Raw genomic sequence first — 20,052 nt, 5'->3', positions numbered from 1 at the left:
TTGATTATTAAACCTATTGACGTTCTCGCTGCCTTCGCCGTCGTTGGTTCTTAAGATCACTATTATCCACCGGACGTACTTCACGGTTTCAAACACAAGATTTTACATCTGGTCCTTTTTATGTACTTCGTAGCTAGCTTTCGACAAGAACGTTCGTGCAATGAAATGAATTATTCAAGAAGTTTTAAAGGTCACTGAAAATTAATATTTTTATGGATTCAGAGTTTTACCAAGTTTTAAGGGTTTCGTATTTTTATTAAACTCGCTCACCAAACACTCTTTCTGCTAATCTACGTAGGCTCACTGTTTTTCTCAGCGATGACGGGCAGATCTTCCTTCGGTTTCCCTCAAGCCTGTAAGTTAGTTTTGAGCCAACAGGAACGTCCGATCCAACGTTGTTTTCCGGCAATTCAGCCGCAGTTTTGTGTCTGTCTGTACTGTTATGGGAAATTACCCGCATTAGCCTCTCTCGCGCGCCAATACAAGCGCTCTTCAAGGCCCCCCGGGAATACGAAAATTGCCTGAAAAGTGTCAGTTCTATTCCAATCTTATTTTCTCAGTGATCGATTGGCTGAAAAAGTGGATAATGGATTATGGGAGAAATGTCATACGAAGAGGAGATTATTACAGAGTCACTTACGCGACGAATTCTAGCCTAGACGCTATGTTTTGTTTTTCTAGGAAAATGGGGAGATAAATTTGTGAAAAAGTGCACCACATTCGAGTTGACTCGAGCAGTGCACATGCCCAAGTTCATATTTCAGCCGCTCAAGAGGGAGGAAATTTCAGTGCAATTACATGAGGTTATCAGCTCGTTTGACCAGAAAAAAAAAAAAGAACCTCCGTTTTGATTGCTTTCAGAACGAAAGCAGTTCGGTGTAGATAAGCACAATTAAATTAAATAACCTTGTCTAGGTTATGACAACAATCTACTCCCACTTCTTTCGTCGAGTATCATTTCTTATCCTGATTGGGCCAAACTAAAAAATTATTCTAATAACTGGTTGACTATTATGTTGTGGATAGGATACAGAGAGGTTACAGGTATCTTATTTTCTGCTTTATTGCCCTGCTAAGCGGCAGTACAGGTACCAGAAAAGTGATACGGTGGTAACAATGTTACTAGCAGATCAGTACGTCTCTTCGAGCTATAACTTAACCACAAAATGATGTCTAGAAATTTGTCTTCCAGGCAAGATGAGGAAAGGTACTATATGCGAAGTTTATGTTTACGTTGTAAACAACAGTTTAAGTCAATTTGTTTATTTACGTTAGGAAATTTCTTGAGAGCAACATCGAGGATTTTGTTGACCTTACTACTTGTTTTACGACTGGCAGGAGGTAACCTTGAGGGAAACACTGTCAAAGGTCAGTATGATGCAATTTAAAATGGTTATAGATATTACCAATTAGTAGACACTGCCACCTCAATATTCTGACAAGGATGACCTTCTGTTATGAGGTTCATGGGAGACTGATTAACTGATTCTAAAACAATGAAGTCCTCACGCGTTACTTCATTTAAAACTACGGGAATGTATTAAATGGGTTAAAGTAATGCTAATACCTTATGTGTGCTTGTAATTATCTTGGAAAACAACACTGACACTTAGCAGAACAGGAATTATGCTAACCTTGCCATCTCCACCCCCCTCTCCAGTTGCTAGCAGGATATTTGATTAGACTTTTAAATCGATTATGCGTGTATGTGTTTGTGTGAGGGTTCTGCCCACAGGCAGGTCCTTCCTTCCATCTAAGGCGCGCCTCTTGACTGATCAAATATATGCCTTTAAGTACCTTTTCGTAACAAAAGTTACTTATAGCTCGATGACCAGGCATTGTTTAATCTTTTGGTGTTAACAACAGGCCAGCAAAAAATGAAAAGATACTGAGTCCATAATTTGGTTCCAGCGATAGTTATTCAGCATTGCAATTGTGAGCTGAAATGATATGTTACGGAATGTTTTTCTTTATCGTAGCATCAGGGCATTTTCTTAGACACTTTGCCCTTGTTTTAAAGCAGGTAGTATTCAACAACTAGGAAAAAACAAAGCACGTTTCAAAACCAAGTATGGTCGTTATGGTAAATATGATTTTACACAGTCGCGTTCGGAGCAACTATCTGTGCATCCAAGTTATCCGATGGACTCGCCGACCCTTAACAAATCAGCGAGATCAGGATACAAAGAGACGATTAATGGGAAAATTGGCTCGAGAGGCACGATTCCAAAACCATCGAGTGAAAGAGCTATTAGAAGGCTAACGAGTGATTTAGAGGGACTTCTACAGTTGCTTAACTCGCGGAAAGACTCACCACAGCAGGATGAGGAGAACGGTATGAAGAAGGCCTCCTCAACAAATGGTAATCAATGCAAAAGAAGACTGTGATAATTGTGATACCTCGTTGTACCTATCTGTTTATTTCCCATGTCGATTCTGTACCTAAAGCTGACATTTCCTTTCACGGCACCACTACTAGTTAGAAACAAAAAACCTTTTCTTTAATGAAATTTTTTTTTCTGCAGGAAAACATGTACATTTTTGAATCCGAAAGTTCAGATTACTAGTACCATGGTCATTTTAATGATTAAAAACTAGAAAGCCACCATAAGCCAGGCCAAATGAAATGAAATGACAAAGTGGCCTTAATAGAGCTGACATTGAATTAGACATTAATGGCCGTTTTCACTGATGTTGCGTTTCATTTTGAAGTTCCAGGTGGTGGCGTAGCGTTTGATCTAGGCTTTATTGTGGACGGATCAAAAGTAATAGATGAACAAGGCACTGGGAATTTTAGGAAATGCTTGGAATTTGTTAAAGAGATTTTAAGGATATTCCCAGTCACCACTGACGGAATACATGCAGGACTGGTAACGTATGGGGAGGATTCGCAAGTTCATTTTAATTTTGACACGGACATAAAACAACTTAACATTGAAGCTAGTATTGACTCAATAACATATCCCGGGGGAGAATCGCAGACAGGAAATGCGCTTTACACAGCAATGACAAAACTGTTTCCTCACAGTGGTCGACAGAACGTTGCGCATGTGCTGATTGTTATCACCGGAAGTGATTCCAAAGATGAAGTAGAACCTGCTGCACAAGAGTTAAGGGCCGGTGGAGTAAGGTTATTTTGCGTTGGCGTTGGTGGGAGATATGATGAATCTCAGCTAGAAGTGATTGCAAACTCGCCTTCGGATACTTACGTCGTTACCTCGGAATTTGACAGTTTGATGAATGTGGTTCTTGTTCTTGTACCTCGAATCTTAGCTGGTGAGTTCTACATATTTTAAAAGTTGATACTACATTTGTTTCTGATGATGTTGATGATGATGATGGCGACGATGTCGATGACGATGGTGATGATGAGGAGGAGGAGGGGGGCAGGAGGAGAATTGAAACAATTTTTGATGATCTTTCTCAAATGCTCAAAACTAAAATGTAAAATGTCACTCCCAAATGGTTGATAATGAGGTGTAGGCACTAAAATCATGATATGTTAAAACAGGAGCCCATAACCCTTGTTACTGTAGTCTCTTGGCTTGTGTTTATACTAAGTCCTTTGATCAGTTAGTTAACTATTTCTTGGTGACAAAAAATAGACTGAAAATCCAGTTTTGGAAAATATGTCGGTCTTGAATGTTCTAAAATATTTCTTTTGATTTAAGTTCTTGATGAATCTGCTGGAAAGCCAACACCGACGCCACCGCAGAGCCTGCTGTCACAAGGAGGAATTGTTGGTAAGAGTTCGCCAGTTAAATAGTCTTCACAGGCCAATTAATCAGTTTTAAAGCAGTGTTTATAGGTGAAGTATAATTTAAACCTTTTCAAAATTAAATTCTCAGAATTATTCATATATTGCTGTTTCAGAGTCTAAGATAGACCTTGGCTTTTTGATAGACGGAACAGACACAGTAGGAGCGGAGAACTATCTTTTGGCTTTGGACTATATGAAAAGCATATATAGCGCATTCTGGACTCAGTTTAGCAGTATTCACCTTGGACTCGTGGTCTTCGGCGAGACAGCGAGATTAATTTTTGACTTTGATAATAAATATGATGATAAAACTGAAACAAATAAGGCCATCGATAGTGCCTCATTCCCAGGAGGAAAAACTGCCTCAATTGGGGAAGCTCTAATTTCAGCTAAGACTCATCTCTTTGGTATCAAACACCATGATTCCTACAAGCGAATTCTAGTTCTTATCACTGGAAGTACTTCAACAGATGATATTTTCACTGGAGCTGAGATGCTCAAGGCCAATAATGTTCATGTGTTCTGCGTTGGCGTAGGAAATCAATATGACGAAGCACAGCTCGATGGAATAGCTTCTGAACCAAGTTCGAATAATATTTTGACAGTACCCAGTTATTCCAACCTTCCATCGCTCACTCAAACTCTTATCAATAAAATCGAGGAAGGTAGGATCACTTAGGCATAAAATACGTTGAAGTAGTGGAACCCCGCCTTACGGCCACCTCGGTAATACGGTCACCTAGTTATTACGGCCACATTTTTTTTGGCCGCCCGGCAAAAACGACCATACATTTTCTTGTAAAGAAACATGGTTAATACGGTCACCTCTTTATTACAGCCAAATGTTTTTGGCCCATTGGAGACCGTATTAAGCGGGTTCTACTGTATTGTTTATGGTCTAGAACGTAAAAATTCGACAGCGAATGGGAGAGGGAAGCCACGAAACTTAGGAATTAGGCTATTACAGTGGAAGCACTCGTAAACGGACATCCTGGCGACGAGAAAAAGGTGTCCTTATCTGGAGTTGGCTGCTTACAAGAATAGTTCTCGTATTCTGCAGCCAGTAGAGAGGTGTAGGGGTAAAATGGCCACTTACGCTAGCTTTCTCCGGTACAAAAAAAGTACTAGGAAATAATCGATTAAAAAAACTGATGACAGTGTTTGGTTATTTTAAAGGGATGAAGGTGAAGGATATAAATATCAGGTTTTTTATTTTTTTATCAAATCAGCCCGAACATCCTACATCCCTCCAAAAGAGCCAATATTTTCATCGGGGAGATTTCAGCGAAATGTTAGTCAACCAGGACAGTCGTCCAGAAAACCAGGACCACTGATAAGGATACCACCGGCTGTTATCTCGCCTCAATCAGGCCAGGTTCGTCCTTCTCCAACCACTACGCCCACCAATTCAACTCCTCCGTCTTCTCTTGTCTCGCCATCTAGACCTGTGTTTGGTGGTGGCGGTAAGATGCCTGTCAATGGAATCATGACTAGTCGACCAACTACTGAAAGACCACCCAAATGGCAGCCGCACGTGCCACCTCTAGTGCCTAAAGAAGGTAATTACTACAGAAGTTCATTAAGAGTTGCATTGGTAAAAGCTAACGCAACGAGCTAAGTTGCAAGGTTTAGGGAAAAATTACCTCATTTTGCGTGGCTTCATCAAATCTTCTATACCAGGTACACTACACCTTGGCGCAAACATTGAGTTTTGGAAGTGGTGACAAACATTTTATTTTTGGTGGCGACACTTATTCCCGTTAGCAATATATAGTTAAAGAACTGTACTCTCGGTTTATGTGTGGCTTAATCTTGATCTACAGATGAGAAGCTTGACCTTGTTTTCTTACTGGATGGACCAGCAAGCATGCCGAATAATGGATTTGAAGCTGTAAAAATATTTATCAAGAAAATATACAGTAACTTTCCAATTGGAGAAGATGCAACTCATATTGGTCTAGTGTTATCTGGAAAAGCCTCGCCTGTTGTCTTGAACCTTACGGATAACAAAGGCGCACAAAGTGTTAACACAAAGGTTCTTTCTACAACTAGTGCAAGTTTTGAGGAGAACGCTTTGGGTAAAGGCCTGATAGCTACTAAGGAAAACGTGTTTGACGTTAGTGCTCGACCAGGAGGGCGCCAAGTATTAATGGTCCTTGCGGTGGGGAAATCAGACGATGATACCAAAATGCCTTCACGTGCGTTGAGAGATAAAGGTGTGAATATTTTCGCTGTTGGAATAGGTAACAACGTGGATATGAATCAACTACGAGACATTGTAACTTTACCAGAAGAGGAGCACTTAACACAATCCACAGTAGAGAATTTAGATACGCTACTCAGTCCAATGGTGCAGAATATAAGGAAAGGTAGGTGTGACCACGGGCTCATTTAGCTTCTTATGGTTGATTAATTATGACAGAAATAGGTGGCGAACGAAGCACGAAGAGGGCGTAGAACGCTAGACACTTGCAACGGGGGAAAGGGCCTTCCCACGTCGTGAGGGTCTCGCGCTCCTCACTCGAGCTCACCTTGCACTTGTCTTAGCTCGCGAACTAGCGCCTTTTCTCTTAGGTGGCAACCTTAAAAGTCTGCTTGCTGTCCCTTTTCCCCTTGTTTTTCCGAATTTGCTTTGTTACTGATGCTTGGATCTAAGACAAAAAAGATGAACTTATTTTCTTTGGTTGACTAAATATTTCAGATCAATGCCTGCTACAACACACTAACATGTCCATTACACGAGTAATATTTTCTAACTTATCATTGGTAAGGTGATTAAGACTTTTAGAATTGTGAATTCTACCTGAGAAGGCGTGATTGTTCCATTTTTTTCTTCTTTAATTTCCATCGATCAAAGTGGCAAACGTGTAATGTTTTGTTTTGGCTGGCTTTGTTTTTGTTTTGTTAATTTGCTTTTTGGTTCTGCTGTTGGTGCTGTTTCGCGGGTAATAGTAGTGCCTTTTCTTTTCTTAGTTCTTGCTGAGTCTGTGGTTCCTTTTGGACCGGCAGGTAAGGGTTTTGTTTCATATTCCTTGAGATGGTCTCTCACGTTTTATTATTAAACAAAACCCGATGCTTTACACTGACTGAAGCTGTTTAGTCATTGCAGAATTGGGCTGTCTTAGGAATCTACCAAAACGCTGTACTCACTGAAGGACTGCATGGGACTGAAATATTATTTGAAGTTGTAATTATTTACTTAAGTGGAATTTTAACTATCAAGAATACAGGAAACATTTATTCAAAACATTTTCCAGCCATATTGTATTTTACTGCAACCATATTAATGCGACCAGTCATTATCATCAAAGAAATATTGTATTATATCTTATTATATATTTTTACATTTCTTAAGGTCTCAAAATGGATCTTGGATTTCTCCTAGATGTCAGTTTAAAAAATCTGAGACATGATCAGTTCCAGAATGTATTGAACTCTGTAAAGTCAATTTATGCTTCTTTTGAAATTGGCGAAGACAAAACCAGAGTCGGAGTAGTGACATACAGCACTCGTCCACGAATAGCAGTTTCGCTAGACCAATATACCACCAGACAATCTCTCGACACTGCAATTGATCGGATAGTAGTGTCTCCTGGGCAAAGCGCATTAGGAAAGGGCTTGTCAGCTGTACAAAATGAGCTTTTTCAAGGAAAAACACGTTCAGAGACTCCCAAAGTACTTGTTGTAGTGACCGCGGGAACATCTATAGATGACTTGGTAAAACCATCAGCAGAGCTAAAGAGACTTAATATAACGATCTTTTGCGTTGGAGTAGAAGCTAACGTGAACAGAAATCAGCTCAATATCGTAGCTTCTTCCCCTGTGAAGGATCACGTGATGGTGGGAAGTGTATCGTACCGAGAAACTGCAGGAGAAAATTTGGCTTCAAGGATAAAAAGAGGTACGTAATGTTAACTTCTCCTTCTTCGGGGTAAGGAGAAAAACAGAGTACAGCTTATTCTCTATTCGTTCAATTATGCTGATACGGAATGGGCAAATGTCAATACATCGTCACATACACACATGAAAATTTGCAAAGAAATACTTGAAGAGAATGCGATCCTAAAGTTTGCGTATTTTGGCCCTCATCGCAGCTGGCGAGTCACTTAAACATTTCTAAAAGGTCTGATTAGTCTGAATTATGGATGAATACGTTTTGGGTTCCTAAATTTTAGTGATGAAAACTATATATAGATTCTAAACACTACAGACAAACACAAACTGGACTGTAACAAATGAATTAGCATGATAAAATAACGAGGCAAGGAAAAACAAACAAACGGAACAAACACGGTGACAGGTCTCTAAAGATCAAGAAGTTAAAAAAATTGAAAGCAGATTACAAAAAGGTGTTTAATGTTACCTTCAGCTGTCCAGGTAGACCTTGGCTTCCTGGTAGATGGTTCAAGGAATGCATTGGAGTCAGACTTCAAGCAAAGCCTGGATACTGTGAAGTACATTTACAGCACTTTTCCCATTTCACAAGAAGACGTCCATGTGGCTCTCGGTATTATTTCCAGTAGTCCTGAGATCATTTTCAGTTTTGATAAATACTTTGATAAGCAGAGTCTTGACATGTCTATTAGCAGCGTAGAATTTCCGGGGGCTTCGCAAAATTCAAACATTGGCCAAAGCCTCTCACTTGTCAAAGAAATGTTATATAGTAGCAGTTCAAGGAAGGCGGTCAGACAGATCCTGGTGATATTGGTGCACGGCGAATCAGATGATAGCCTTTCTGATCCGGTTAGGCGACTTAGAGACAGTGGGGTAGAAGTCTTTTGTCTTGGCGTTGGAAAAAAAATTAACGTCAGTGAGCTCGCTGAGATAGCTTCAACACCCACAGAAAATCATGTAGTGATGGATAACATTATTAACCTGCCAAGAGGAGCTCGGGACCTTGTAGACAAACTGCAGATTGCTAGAGTTCAACAAGGTACGTTATCAAATGAAAGGAAACGTCTACTCAAGAATATTCTTTTCATGATTATTGTAATGTTCGACCATGTAGACAAGGATGATTGGGTTCTTTGGGTTCATCAGTTATGTAGAACAACTGAAAAATAAAGTTCATACATTAGAATAAAATGTTTTACAGTTTACTTTTCATTAGTTTTCTTTTAGCAAAACGAATCTATCAATTTTACTATAGGTTTACCAAGACCGCAAAGCTCCGAAATTTATTCCTGCGCATTCTGATACTTGATTTCTCTTTCTTTCCAATTTGCATGTATTTCGATAATTACAGAGCCTTTTAATTTACTTTTGCTACATCATATTTATATAGTAAGTTATTTTATTATGTCAGTAGATGGAGGGCGAGTTCCTGTTCAGCAGCAGTTGAATAAGCAACGTAGAGGAGGTAAGAAAAATGTTTGATATATAAATGGTTTGATTCAGAACATAAAGCTTTTCACTCGCTTTTTCCAGGAAACATAACATAAATATTTTGCTACCTGGAAATTTAACAGCACGAGTTCTCATGTTCTAATCGAGGTCAAATGACATCTTTAATGAAGGTGTTTCCCGCCAAAAGTCTAGCCTCTGAGTTGGCTGCATTCTGCGGCAGAAGGTCACAGTTTGAACTGTTACCCATGAATATTCACCGCCACCTCTTATAGAAAAATATAATTAACAATCTTCAAAAATTACTTCACCTTTGAAGCGTGGTTATTGTAAAACTCAGCTGTGTACACGGGAGATTGTTCACTCAATATTGCGATACGCGTTATATCAATACCAGTAATAAGTCGAAGCAGATCGACAATGAATTATTTTTCTTTCAGCTGCTATTGATCTCGTAGTACTTGTGGAGAGAAGCAAAAATACAAAACCTGAAGACTTTGAACGGATAAAAGAAATAGTACGATCAACCTATCATAATTTCCGAGTTTCACAGAATGGTGTCCATGTAGCAGTGGCGTTCTTTGGAGTAGAAACACAAATTGTCTTCAACTTAAACACATATGACGATCCTCAGGAGATGGATATTAACATTAATAACGTAGCTTACCTTTCTGGTCCCAGCATGGCAGGAAACGCCTTCCGCGATATTAAAACCCAAATCTTCGACCCGAATTCGCGCCAGACCGTTCCTCGTGTGGTTCTTACTATAATGACCGGGACGCCTAGTGATGAGATTGAAAGAGCAGTAAATGAACTAAAAAAAGATTGCACCTTGATGTTTGCTTTGGGTCTCACCACCACCTTTAGTCCGCAAACTTTGAATGTCGCTTCCGGTAAGCCTCGTTCGGAGTACTTGCTTATCAGTGAAACATTTCCGGAGGCTAACATGGTCGCTCAGAAAATGGCAGATAAAATCAAGAAAAGTGGGTATCACTCTATATATTGTTCATTTGCAACTTTTTATTTCATAGGTACAATGTCTAACTAGTAAGTACGAATGCATACTTACATATGCCCATATCATTAGCTACTTCACCTTTTGCCGGCCATTTTCACTCACGCTTATATAATCCTGCTTTGTTTGTTTGTTTTTCTCGGAAGCCTCTTATGATATTCATGTGTTTTAAATTTGACTTCCTATGATTATACTCGTATTTTAATTTGACTGCTTCGACACTCCCGGATATTAACAAACTTCTTAGGATGGTATTGATTCCAAGGTGTGCCTTTCTTATCGAGTTAACTCGTAAATAAATTTAAATTATGTTTACATGAGTCTTGCTGTCCGGGTTTGCCCCTTTGCCGAGATCCCGATACGTTAGTTAGATGCAAAAATAATCAACTTTTTGATCACATGGCAACCCAACCCAGCTCAGCAGACGGGGCCAAACTTTAGAACTCACTAAGTTATTATCTTAAGGTTGGCTTTAATAATTTTTGTACGTTTTCTTAGTTGTCTCTATAGAAAAATCTCGTTCTCCCCGCTGCGCTCAGCTAGGAGGTAAGAACACTCTGTGATATGAATATACCACTGAATCGATATCATTCATTCCGTATTGTCTTTTTGCGGGCCCCAGTATTCTTAGAGAGTGCGATTTGATAGATGGATTGCATTATTATATTCCTACAGATTCAAATTTGGATATAGCCTTCATTGTAAGCGATTGCCAAACAACTGCCAAAGATAGCTTTCAACAACAGCTGGATTTCGTTAGTGACCTACATAAGTCTCTGGCATTGGCTCCTGACAAAAATCGTGTTGCCATTATCTCAGTCGCCAATGGTGTCCAAATTCTTCAACCGTTAACAAGTGCTCCATCAGACCCAGACGCCGTAGTGTCAGCATATATTAAACAGCCTACCGCCGATTGCACGATTGGAAAGGGGCTGGAAACCGCACGCTCAATTTTTGAAGCAACCGGTGTTAGAGGAGTTTTGCAAATATTAGTGGTTCTTTTAGCTGGGAAGTCGATTGATGATATTTCAAAGCCTTCTCAGAATCTTCACGAGGCGGGCGTGCTAGTATACACAGTTGATCTTAGTAATACGCAGCTAACAAGGAAGTCTGATGTAATTAAAATGGTTGTTACAGATCCTGCGTCTGAATTTTTTATATCAACTCCCGGATTTCCTATCTCTGGGTCTACTAGGAAAGCTCTATTAGAAAAGTTAACAAGCGGTATGTCAAACAAGTGTTTATTTAAAAGTACTTTCCTTATATTATCTGCATCTTTTTCCTGCACTAGCTGCTGTTTAATTCTCTTCTGTGATAACTTTGAAAATCGTTTTTAACTTGAGGCTTCGTGGTTGTGTTGTTGTGCTTATTCACGAAAAAGAAAACTGGCAATGTTTTTCCCGCCTTCCGTCATGCCACTTTCCATCATACCTTGATCACGTGCTGTAATGTATTCCGAGCGGGGTACATTGCTTAATGTATCACGATCGGGATACATTTGATTTTAGTCAAGGCCACGTGACCAAGAATCAACCAATGGCAGTCCCTGTCTAGCTGAGTGAAAGTCCAGGAACATAACAATAGTTGATGACATTTAACTTACCTATGGAACATTGCTCTTCGAAAGCTGTTGTTCAACAGTAGCAATGTAACGAGGAACTCAAGTAAATTAAGGCATGGGTCAAAAGCTATTTTCGTTGAAAACTGAGGGGGTTGTCTATTTTGTAACTATTTACAGTAAATCTGTAAATTGTATGTAACACGCGATTTCTCAGAAAGTTATTGCTATTTATACAACAGCATTATGCAAATTAGGCCACGTGAACTCTTATGGCCACAAAGTCCCAAACACTCTTTAAGCAAAAATGGCACTGAGCAGTTTAAATTCAAAGTTATTCAACTTAATTGCTACAACACAACTTGCAATATAGAGAACTACAAAACTGTGCTTGGCAACATTTGAATGTGTAATTACTTTTGTAGATAAACGGTTTTTTTTAATACCAGTACCCAGTCCCCCATTAGAAGTAATTCCTCTAGTCGGAAATTTCCTTTGCAATATCTTAACATTGCCAAACACAGAAATGATAAATATAAAGGCCTTAAAATTATGCAGCTAGTCTAGTTGTCTAGCACTTCTTTTTATTAATTATTCAGTCATTTATGTATTTATTTACATGTAAATGCTGTTTTGTTTTGTTTTTGTTTTTGTTTTTATGCAAACGATAGTCATCCAAATAAGCAAAGAGCTGGTTTGTTCCCCGTCAATGAAAGGATGTAACAATAACAACACCAGCGGTTAGTATCCTGATAAATCAAATTGCAATCCGCTTAATATAACTGGATTTTTTGCGAGGTTGCAGTTAGTCTGCTTCACTGCCGTTCTTCGTTTCGTCACGCCATGCTCCTCTCAAAGAACGACTGTGTAGCAGACTAGGTTGCAGTTTGTACTTGGAGTTCTGTATTTTCTTATATCAGCAATTCTCTCAGATGCTAGAAATTCTGTGGTAACTAGAGTGTTAAGAGAATTGCATAGTGCGTTCGAATTGTACTCACAATGCTAATCTAGTCAGTTATGTTTAGCAGCGATCACTATGTACTAGTTTAAAGCTGAAGTTAAGTTCACTTTTGTTTTCGTCCGCAGGACTGCAACCATCCCAGGTTCAACCACAAAATACCAGCGAACCTTCGTCAAGCGTCTCACCAGTGGGCAGCAGCATACAAGGCGGAAACCACTCCAGAATGGCTGCTATTGATTTAGTATTCTTGGTTGAGGGCTCTGATGCAGTAAATGACTCTCTTTTCAGCACAATGTTTGACATTGTGAAAGACATTTTAACTCGGTTTCCAGTATCAATAAACAGGACACACGTGGCAGTAGCAGTTTACGCTGCAGAAACAAAGATAGTTGTAAATCTGAATGACATCTACAACAGCAGTAAAATTAAGGAGGCGTTAGACTCAGTGAAAAAACCGAATGGTTATAACTTGGCTGGTAAAGCTCTTAAAACGGTCAAAACTGACATCTATGATAAAACTGGAAGAACAGGTGCTGTGTCACGTGTTCTTTTACATATAATGTGCAGTGAATCACTTGATGACGTCATCCAACCTGCTAAAGATCTGAGGGAGGAAAGGGTAAAAATAATAGCTGCGGGTGCCTGTCCTAAAGTTAAGAAAGCCGAACTTTGCAACATTGGTAGTCCACCCTTGTGTGATAACTCAGTCTTAATACAAACATTCAAGCCACCCTCTTCTCCAGGCAGGGAACTGGCAGATCGACTGAAGAAAGGTTCGTCAGCACTTTCAAGTCACAGGAAGGGCAAGATATATGCCCTATGTCAGACATAAATGTACCATGTCAAAATGCATCTAGACCCTATGAATTTTTTGTTCTTTGTTAGTTATATGCGATCAGACTGTAACCATCACTAAAAATTCATCTAATTAACTAGTAAATTGTTCCTGTCAAATAGTCGATCATGTTATTGTTCTAATTATTTTAAACTTTTACATATAGGTGTTCCAGTTGAAAATGTTACCCATCCTTCGACAGGTGAGGTATATAAATTGTTCATTTGCTTGCTTAGCAATGCAAACTAGTAAAAACCTTATTCCTGTCGAACAGTCCATGAATTATGTTATTGTTCTAATTATTCTTCATTTTTAAATCTAGGTGTTCCAGTAAAAAATGTTACCCAGCCTTCGACAGGTGAGATGTATAAAATGCGCATTTTCAAACCTTGCAAAACTAGTAAAAATCTTAAATAGAGAGCTGTGGTTTGTATGAAAAAATGCGATTACAATGTAGTATAAGCATACGATATTGTCATTAATATATCATTATCATCGTCTTTTCAACATCATCATCATCATCATCATCATCATCATTCTTATTATTATTATAATCAAGAAGATAAACTGCAATACCACCTAACATCTCAAGGTTTCTTCTTCTCAAATGTTATCAAGTACTTATTGTCATCCGTAAATTCTATTTGGTCAGAGGCCCAGTCTCATCTACCCAAGAACATTTACAATTTTACCATCCGCTACATCAACAACTCCCTCCCTACACCTAAGAATATGGCAAGATGGGGATTATTACAAAGTCCTAATTGCTCCTTTTGCCTTAATCCTGAATCACTCCTTCAAGTTGTCGCTGGTTGTCAACAGTACCTGGAGACGCGACTCAATCCTTAATTCCATTGCCAAGTCACTTCAACCTGTAATTAATGTTCACTCTTCACTCTATGCAGATGTTAATGGTTTTCTGAATCCCTCAATAATAACTGGTGAAAATTATCGTCCAGATCTTCTTTTCCTAATACAGTCCAAGTGCCTATATGTTCTAGAATTAACAGTTGGTTTCGAGTCTAACCTTAACAACAATGCAGTACGTAAGAAAGAAAAATATCTGAACTTGATCAACGAAACGAGTAGAAATTACAGATGTGTGAGATTTTTAAATCTCTCCATGAGTTCCCTTGGCGTTTTCTCCGATGAATGCTCCACGTTCTTAGACATGATGAATGACTTTGGCATTGACAAAAAGCAGCAATGTTATATAATCAAAAAAATGATAAATATAGCCATTAGAGCAACATATTACATCTTTTGTTGTAGAAACAGGAACTGGGATAGCCCAGAGTTAATGCAATTTTGATTTTTGTTTTTGCCTTTTTTTGTTTTGTTTTTGTTTGTTTTTGCTTGTTTTGTTTTTTCTTTTTAATAATCCAATCTCAAGCAGCATTTGTAAATTGCCTATACGTAGCGAGATTTACAATTTTACATTCAAAAACACAAATAAAGTTTCCATTATTATCATTATTTATTATTATTTTTATATTACTAGACAATGTAAATTACCCCTGGGAGCAAGCAACAAAAAGTTCCTAAAGGTCCCAAAGGAGTCCTTACATTTGGGTCCCTAAATAGCCAAAAATTCGGTAATATTCCAGCTTTTCCCAACAGAACCGCTTTCTGGATCACTTCAAGTCTGATGGTAATGTTAAGCTTTCCCGCATATTTCTCAAACATATCGGAAACAGCTCCTAATGTTCAGTCCACAATTGGGACAACCGTCACTTTCTTCAGCTTCCACAACTCTCCTATTTCTTCTGGACGAAATTGGAACTCCTCTATTTCCTCCACTTCCTTGTTTTTTACTCGTGCATCTTCAGGGACAGCCGGCGATGTCTATGAACTGAGCCTCCTCACACCTACTGGTGGCCTTGTTCCACAAAGCGTCAAGTTCTATCTTATAGCCTTGTGTCTCTAGGGTCCTTCTTAGGATCTTAGCTGTTCCCTACAAACAATCTCTCTGAAGCAATGCAATGATACTAGGTGTTCCCAGCTCTATGGTCCACATCCTTAGGTGTTTTCGTATGGTATCAAGACCTCCAATTACAATAGGGATGACAGGTACACTTCTGCAATTCCAGATCTTTTACAGCTCTACTTTTAAGCCCTGATTGTGGTCGATGGATACTCCTGTTCTTTTTCTGCTTCCCGTGTATCAAAAGAGCAAGCAACATAGGCAATGAAGCACACCCTTCTCTCCTTTGCGAGCACTAAAACATCAGGGCTTCTGATGTCTAAATGGCCATTATCTGTCTGAACTCTGAAACCCCACAGTAATTACACTTGGTCATTTTTCATCACTGCCCCTGGAGAATGGTCATACCTGGTTTCGTTGCGCTTCAGATTAAATTCATTGCAAAGATTCCAGTGGAAAACTTGAGAAACCTTGCCGTGTCTCCAGGATTTATACTGTTTTTGAGGTAATTTCTTTCATTCTGCAGTTATATATGGCTAAAACTTTTCTCACTTTCTCTGCACAGGCGACACATCGGTGAAACATATCTTGCCTGTCAATTTTATTCTTTAACTCTAATATTATTATTATTATTATTATTATTATTATTATTATTATTATTATTATTATTATTATAAGTTACTTCTATTTTTTAGAATTTGTAAATGAATAGTTTTTTCTATCTTCACTTATAATATATAGGATTGTTTTTGTTCTCTAATGAAGGACGAGGAGTTTCTTTTGTAACGGATGGAATTGTAGATAGTGTTTTGATGAATTAATTAGATTTTTTGTAACGGCAGGTTGATTGTAAATAGGATTTTAATTGAGGTTTTGTAATAAAGATTCTTTTCTCTTATTATTATTATTATTATTATTATTATTATTATTATTATTATTACTGTTATTATTGTTATTATAATCATAATCAACAGGACCATTTCAACCAAACGTTCTTTGGCATGGTTCCCCTGTACAGTCTATGTTTCCTCTTGTGCCGGCACTCGTTCCTGTCCATTCTCCTCAAGCACTACCTCCTGCTTCCAATATTTGGACCTACGAGATTCCTATACAGCGCGATCCCGTGGCTCCAGATCCATATACAGTACACGATGATTCCTACTTGTACAGCCGTAAGTAAAAAGCTTCATTTAGTTACAAAATTAAATGCTTTCGAAGAGTTTTTTGGGTGGAAATGTGCAAACAGGAATATAACTTGTTTGTTTGTTTGTTTTTTTTTTTTTATACATAATTTAAAACGTCCTTATTTCGGGCAAACCTCATGCGAGCCAGCACACTATTCTCTACAAATATAGCGGGAACAAGCCAAAATTTGTTGGACGGAAGATCAGAACCATGCGCGAGTAGATTGGTTTTCTTATTTCCGGGTATTCACCCCTGTGCGGTGACATCACCTAAAACGAACGTGAACGAGGTCGAGAGATTTGGAGTGCAAATAGATTAGAAACGAGGTGAGTGATTGGTAATTGCTTTCATTTTTTCTATTTTCTAGATGTCTTTATTTGCTTGAGGAAGTATTCATCCAGGTCTCGATCCAGAGCGTGTTAGTGATGAATCTCGAGGAAGACGAGAGATTTTTTATGTGTTTGGCAGCTCTTTTTGTCGGTTCGCGAATAAATGACGATGCTAAGATATAGATCAAATCTTCCACCATGGAGATAGTTCATTCAGCAGAAGTGATGTGCCATAAGCAAAAAAACTCTGGTCGCGGCAGGAAAGATAAGCCAGCTTTGGGGCTAAAGCAACTACGGTTCCACCATGCAATTAATCAAATTATTCTTCGCCCTTTGATCGTTGTGTTGAAATCTCTGCCTGTTGAGGTGACAATTTGTCCAAAATGTGAATCGCTCTTTGAAACTAACCCTTGGCTAACCATACGACTGTAAAATCATTTGGCAAGCGCCTGCTTCGCAAGCTACCGTCGGCTCCAATTGTTTTTAAACCTTTAAGTCAAAAGACAGCTTTTCGAGCACCCCATTAAGCCCGTTAATATCCATGCGTCGATATCTCCGCACCTCAATTCGCGAATCGGCAAACATTTTAGACATAGTAGAGCAGCTAACACATAAAATTAGCATATCTTCCTCGGGATTCATCACTTAAATGTTTTTGATCTCGATGAAATTATTTCCATAGGACGAAAATAAAGAAATCTTAAAAATATAAACAAGCAATTACTGAAAACGTAGGCCTCGTTTATCACCCAGATCATCTGATTGAACTCTGGAAATTAGCCTGCATAACAGGCGCTTTATGAGCCAAGCGAGAAGCGAAGAAATTTGCGGGTTGGAAATTTACTACAAGGGCTTTTCATTTTATACATCCTCACTTTATTTATTTTCAAACTGTATTCTCCGTATTGTCTTCCAGCGCTGACGCCAGCACTTACTTTCAGATTGAAACTCCTAGCTCTGCCCTATTTTGTCTTTTTTGCACTTTCTGTCTTACGTTTTCATTTGAAGCCTTTTCACAATCAATGTGAAAACAACGTAATTTATCCCCGTGATCTCGATCAGTTCATCATTGTTGGTACTCTGTCAGTATCAGAGTGTGGAGCGTGGCTTTATCCCCTCCACCCTGATGGCTTTTTGTATAAAAAATCTTACTTTTAATGCTACGTGGCATACATATGTTTTATTGTTGTTTAATATTCATTATTTCTCAGCTGCCTGTGTAGATTATGATCCAGCGTGTTCTGGATATATTGGAATCAATGGGTATTGTGATGGTCCGGCAATTGGCTACAGTCATGATTATTTGATGAAAATGTGCAAAAAAAGCTGCGGTCTCTGTAAAACGTAAGTTTGATGGTTCTCTGATGTGCACTGATTTAACCCTTTAAGCCCTAAGAGTGATCAGCGTCAAACTTCTCCATGTAATATCACTGCTTTCTAAAACAGAGTGGTCATGAGAATTAAGGACATGATCACACAAGATGAATCTAAATTGATACTTCAACAAATTCTCCCCACTATTTCTATTGAAAAAGTATAGGAATAACAAATGAGAATTTGAATTTTGATGTTAGGGTTTAAAGGGTTAACGAAAGTAGCTTCTAATTTATCACAATCCTGAAATGAAGTTCCCCCCGGCCTGCGCATGCCCTTGCCACTATTTTTGAGTTTTGAACACTGAGGGGGTGAAATTCATTTTCACCGTTATTGGGCGCCAGTATTGTGTGAAAGATAAGTTAGGTGTTAAACTGATTCCGGTCATTTTGGGGCGAAACAAAATAGAAGCCCTCCAACAGATGCCACAATAACAAGTATTTCAGAGTTCACCACAATGAGCATAACCAGCACAAGTACAATTTGTGAGCCTTTAAATGAAGGTTTTTCGAGCACCCCATCATTTTTATTATAGAGTCGTTGGGAACGGTAATATAGCGAGAGACGATTTCCTAAGCATTTGTCACTTTAGGAGTGAGAATTAAACAGGGCAGAGTTTACTATCGCAAAGACTTCTGGGACTGTTAATAGGGGCGGGGGAAATTTGTCGAATAGTTGACCACCGCGTCCCCAAAAACGATTCCGGACTAAAATACAGTTTAGTTTCGTGTGTGGCGCACGGCAGGCTAGAACATTCCGGACCTTTGATTATTTCGATTCGGTTTACTTACATTACTGCCTGCATCTTTCTTTTCATTGCAGAGATAAAGACTACTTATCAGAAGGGTTATGGATAAAGAAAACTGTTCTCCCTAAAATAACACGTCAACAACGTAAACCAAAGAGTGGCAGAAACTAGAACTATATAGAACAAGAAACATACTTTGATTTATAAAATTCCCTATTCGGGAGTGTGCATTAAATTTTTGTAGACACACATGCTTGAAGTAAAAACCCTTGAATGCAGAGGTGCACTCAACGTGTAAATAAAACCGACTGGTTCTTCCTTGTTGGATCTCTAATGTAGAGATGCTAATACCAGACGTCACTTGAAGTGGGAATTAAAAAAAACTGAATGCAAGGCTGGCAATGTGGCAAAGGTTTGATTTATTTGAGGTCAATATTTCGGCTAACAACATTAGCCTTCCACAGGGCCAGAGCAAGACTGAAAGAAAATATTGTAACGGCTTCGCTAAGATTTGAGTTTAAATTTACATAAGGGTTTAATGATAAACTAAAAAGTGATTGATAATGTGCATTTCAACGTTCGTCCTTGTGGTTTAAACCATCTGGAGAAAGTGCTTCTATTTATAAGGTAAGCTTCTCTTGCTTTACGGCGTGATACACATGTAGCTTGAAATTTAATTTGTTAATCAGGCAAAGGACAATTCCTTACCTCTTTGATTGCCTGTTTAAACTGTTTCTTCTCCCTTTTGTTATATATTCTTGCATTTGTGAATTCAAATTTGTGACGGTTCACCGCTAGACAATCCTTTCGATTGTATCCTTCGTTCACCGATTTTGGAGCGCTTTTATTTTGAAAAGCAACGACCGCTGAAGAGAGCGCTCGTGGGCTACCAAGTTATCTTAGCGTTGCTTTGTGTAGTAAAAATAAGAAAAATTGTCTTTTTCGTCACTTGGTACTTTGTGCCTCCTTGGAAAAATACTCGCGAGTGCTTTATTTATAAAGCTGCCATTGTCTTTCAAA

At 38.7% G+C, this 20,052-nt stretch overlaps 1 protein-coding gene across 1 annotated transcript; it reads left to right on the top strand.

Moving 5' to 3' along the window:
• The first annotated feature begins 3,005 nt into the window (after positions 1-3,005).
• LOC140932652 (collagen alpha-3(VI) chain-like) lies at positions 3,006-19,203 on the top strand. Its single transcript, XM_073382175.1, has 19 exons — positions 3,006-3,276; positions 3,672-3,743; positions 3,874-4,425; positions 4,990-5,319; positions 5,584-6,129; positions 6,734-6,769; positions 7,116-7,661; positions 8,130-8,693; positions 9,069-9,119; positions 9,544-10,086; positions 10,617-10,664; positions 10,794-11,342; positions 12,763-13,410; positions 13,639-13,674; positions 13,795-13,830; positions 14,378-14,518; positions 16,371-16,568; positions 18,122-18,254; positions 19,107-19,203. The coding sequence occupies exons 1-19, from the start codon at positions 3,006-3,008 to the stop codon at positions 19,201-19,203; spliced, it is 5,397 nt and encodes a 1,798-aa protein (XP_073238276.1).
• Positions 19,204-20,052: the final 849 nt, after the last annotated feature.

The sequence above is a fragment of the Porites lutea genome, chromosome 1, assembly GCF_958299795.1.
Source record: "Porites lutea chromosome 1, jaPorLute2.1, whole genome shotgun sequence".
Lineage (NCBI taxonomy): Eukaryota > Metazoa > Cnidaria > Anthozoa > Scleractinia > Poritidae > Porites > Porites lutea.
The sequence above is the reverse complement of the archived record's forward strand: the minus strand, read 5'-3'. Positions and strand labels throughout refer to the sequence as shown.

Bases quoted from the DNA above. Each gene is read 5' to 3' on its own strand.
- LOC140932652 (XM_073382175.1), top strand. From the start codon at position 3,006: ATGACAAAACTGTTTCCTCACAGTGGTCGACAGAACGTTGCGCATGTG. The intron at 11,343-12,762 runs GTATGTCAAACA...TTTCGTCCGCAG, and splicing joins ATTAGAAAAGTTAACAAGCG to GACTGCAACCATCCCAGGTT. The intron at 13,675-13,794 runs GTGAGGTATATA...TTTTAAATCTAG, and splicing joins TGTTACCCATCCTTCGACAG to GTGTTCCAGTAAAAAATGTT.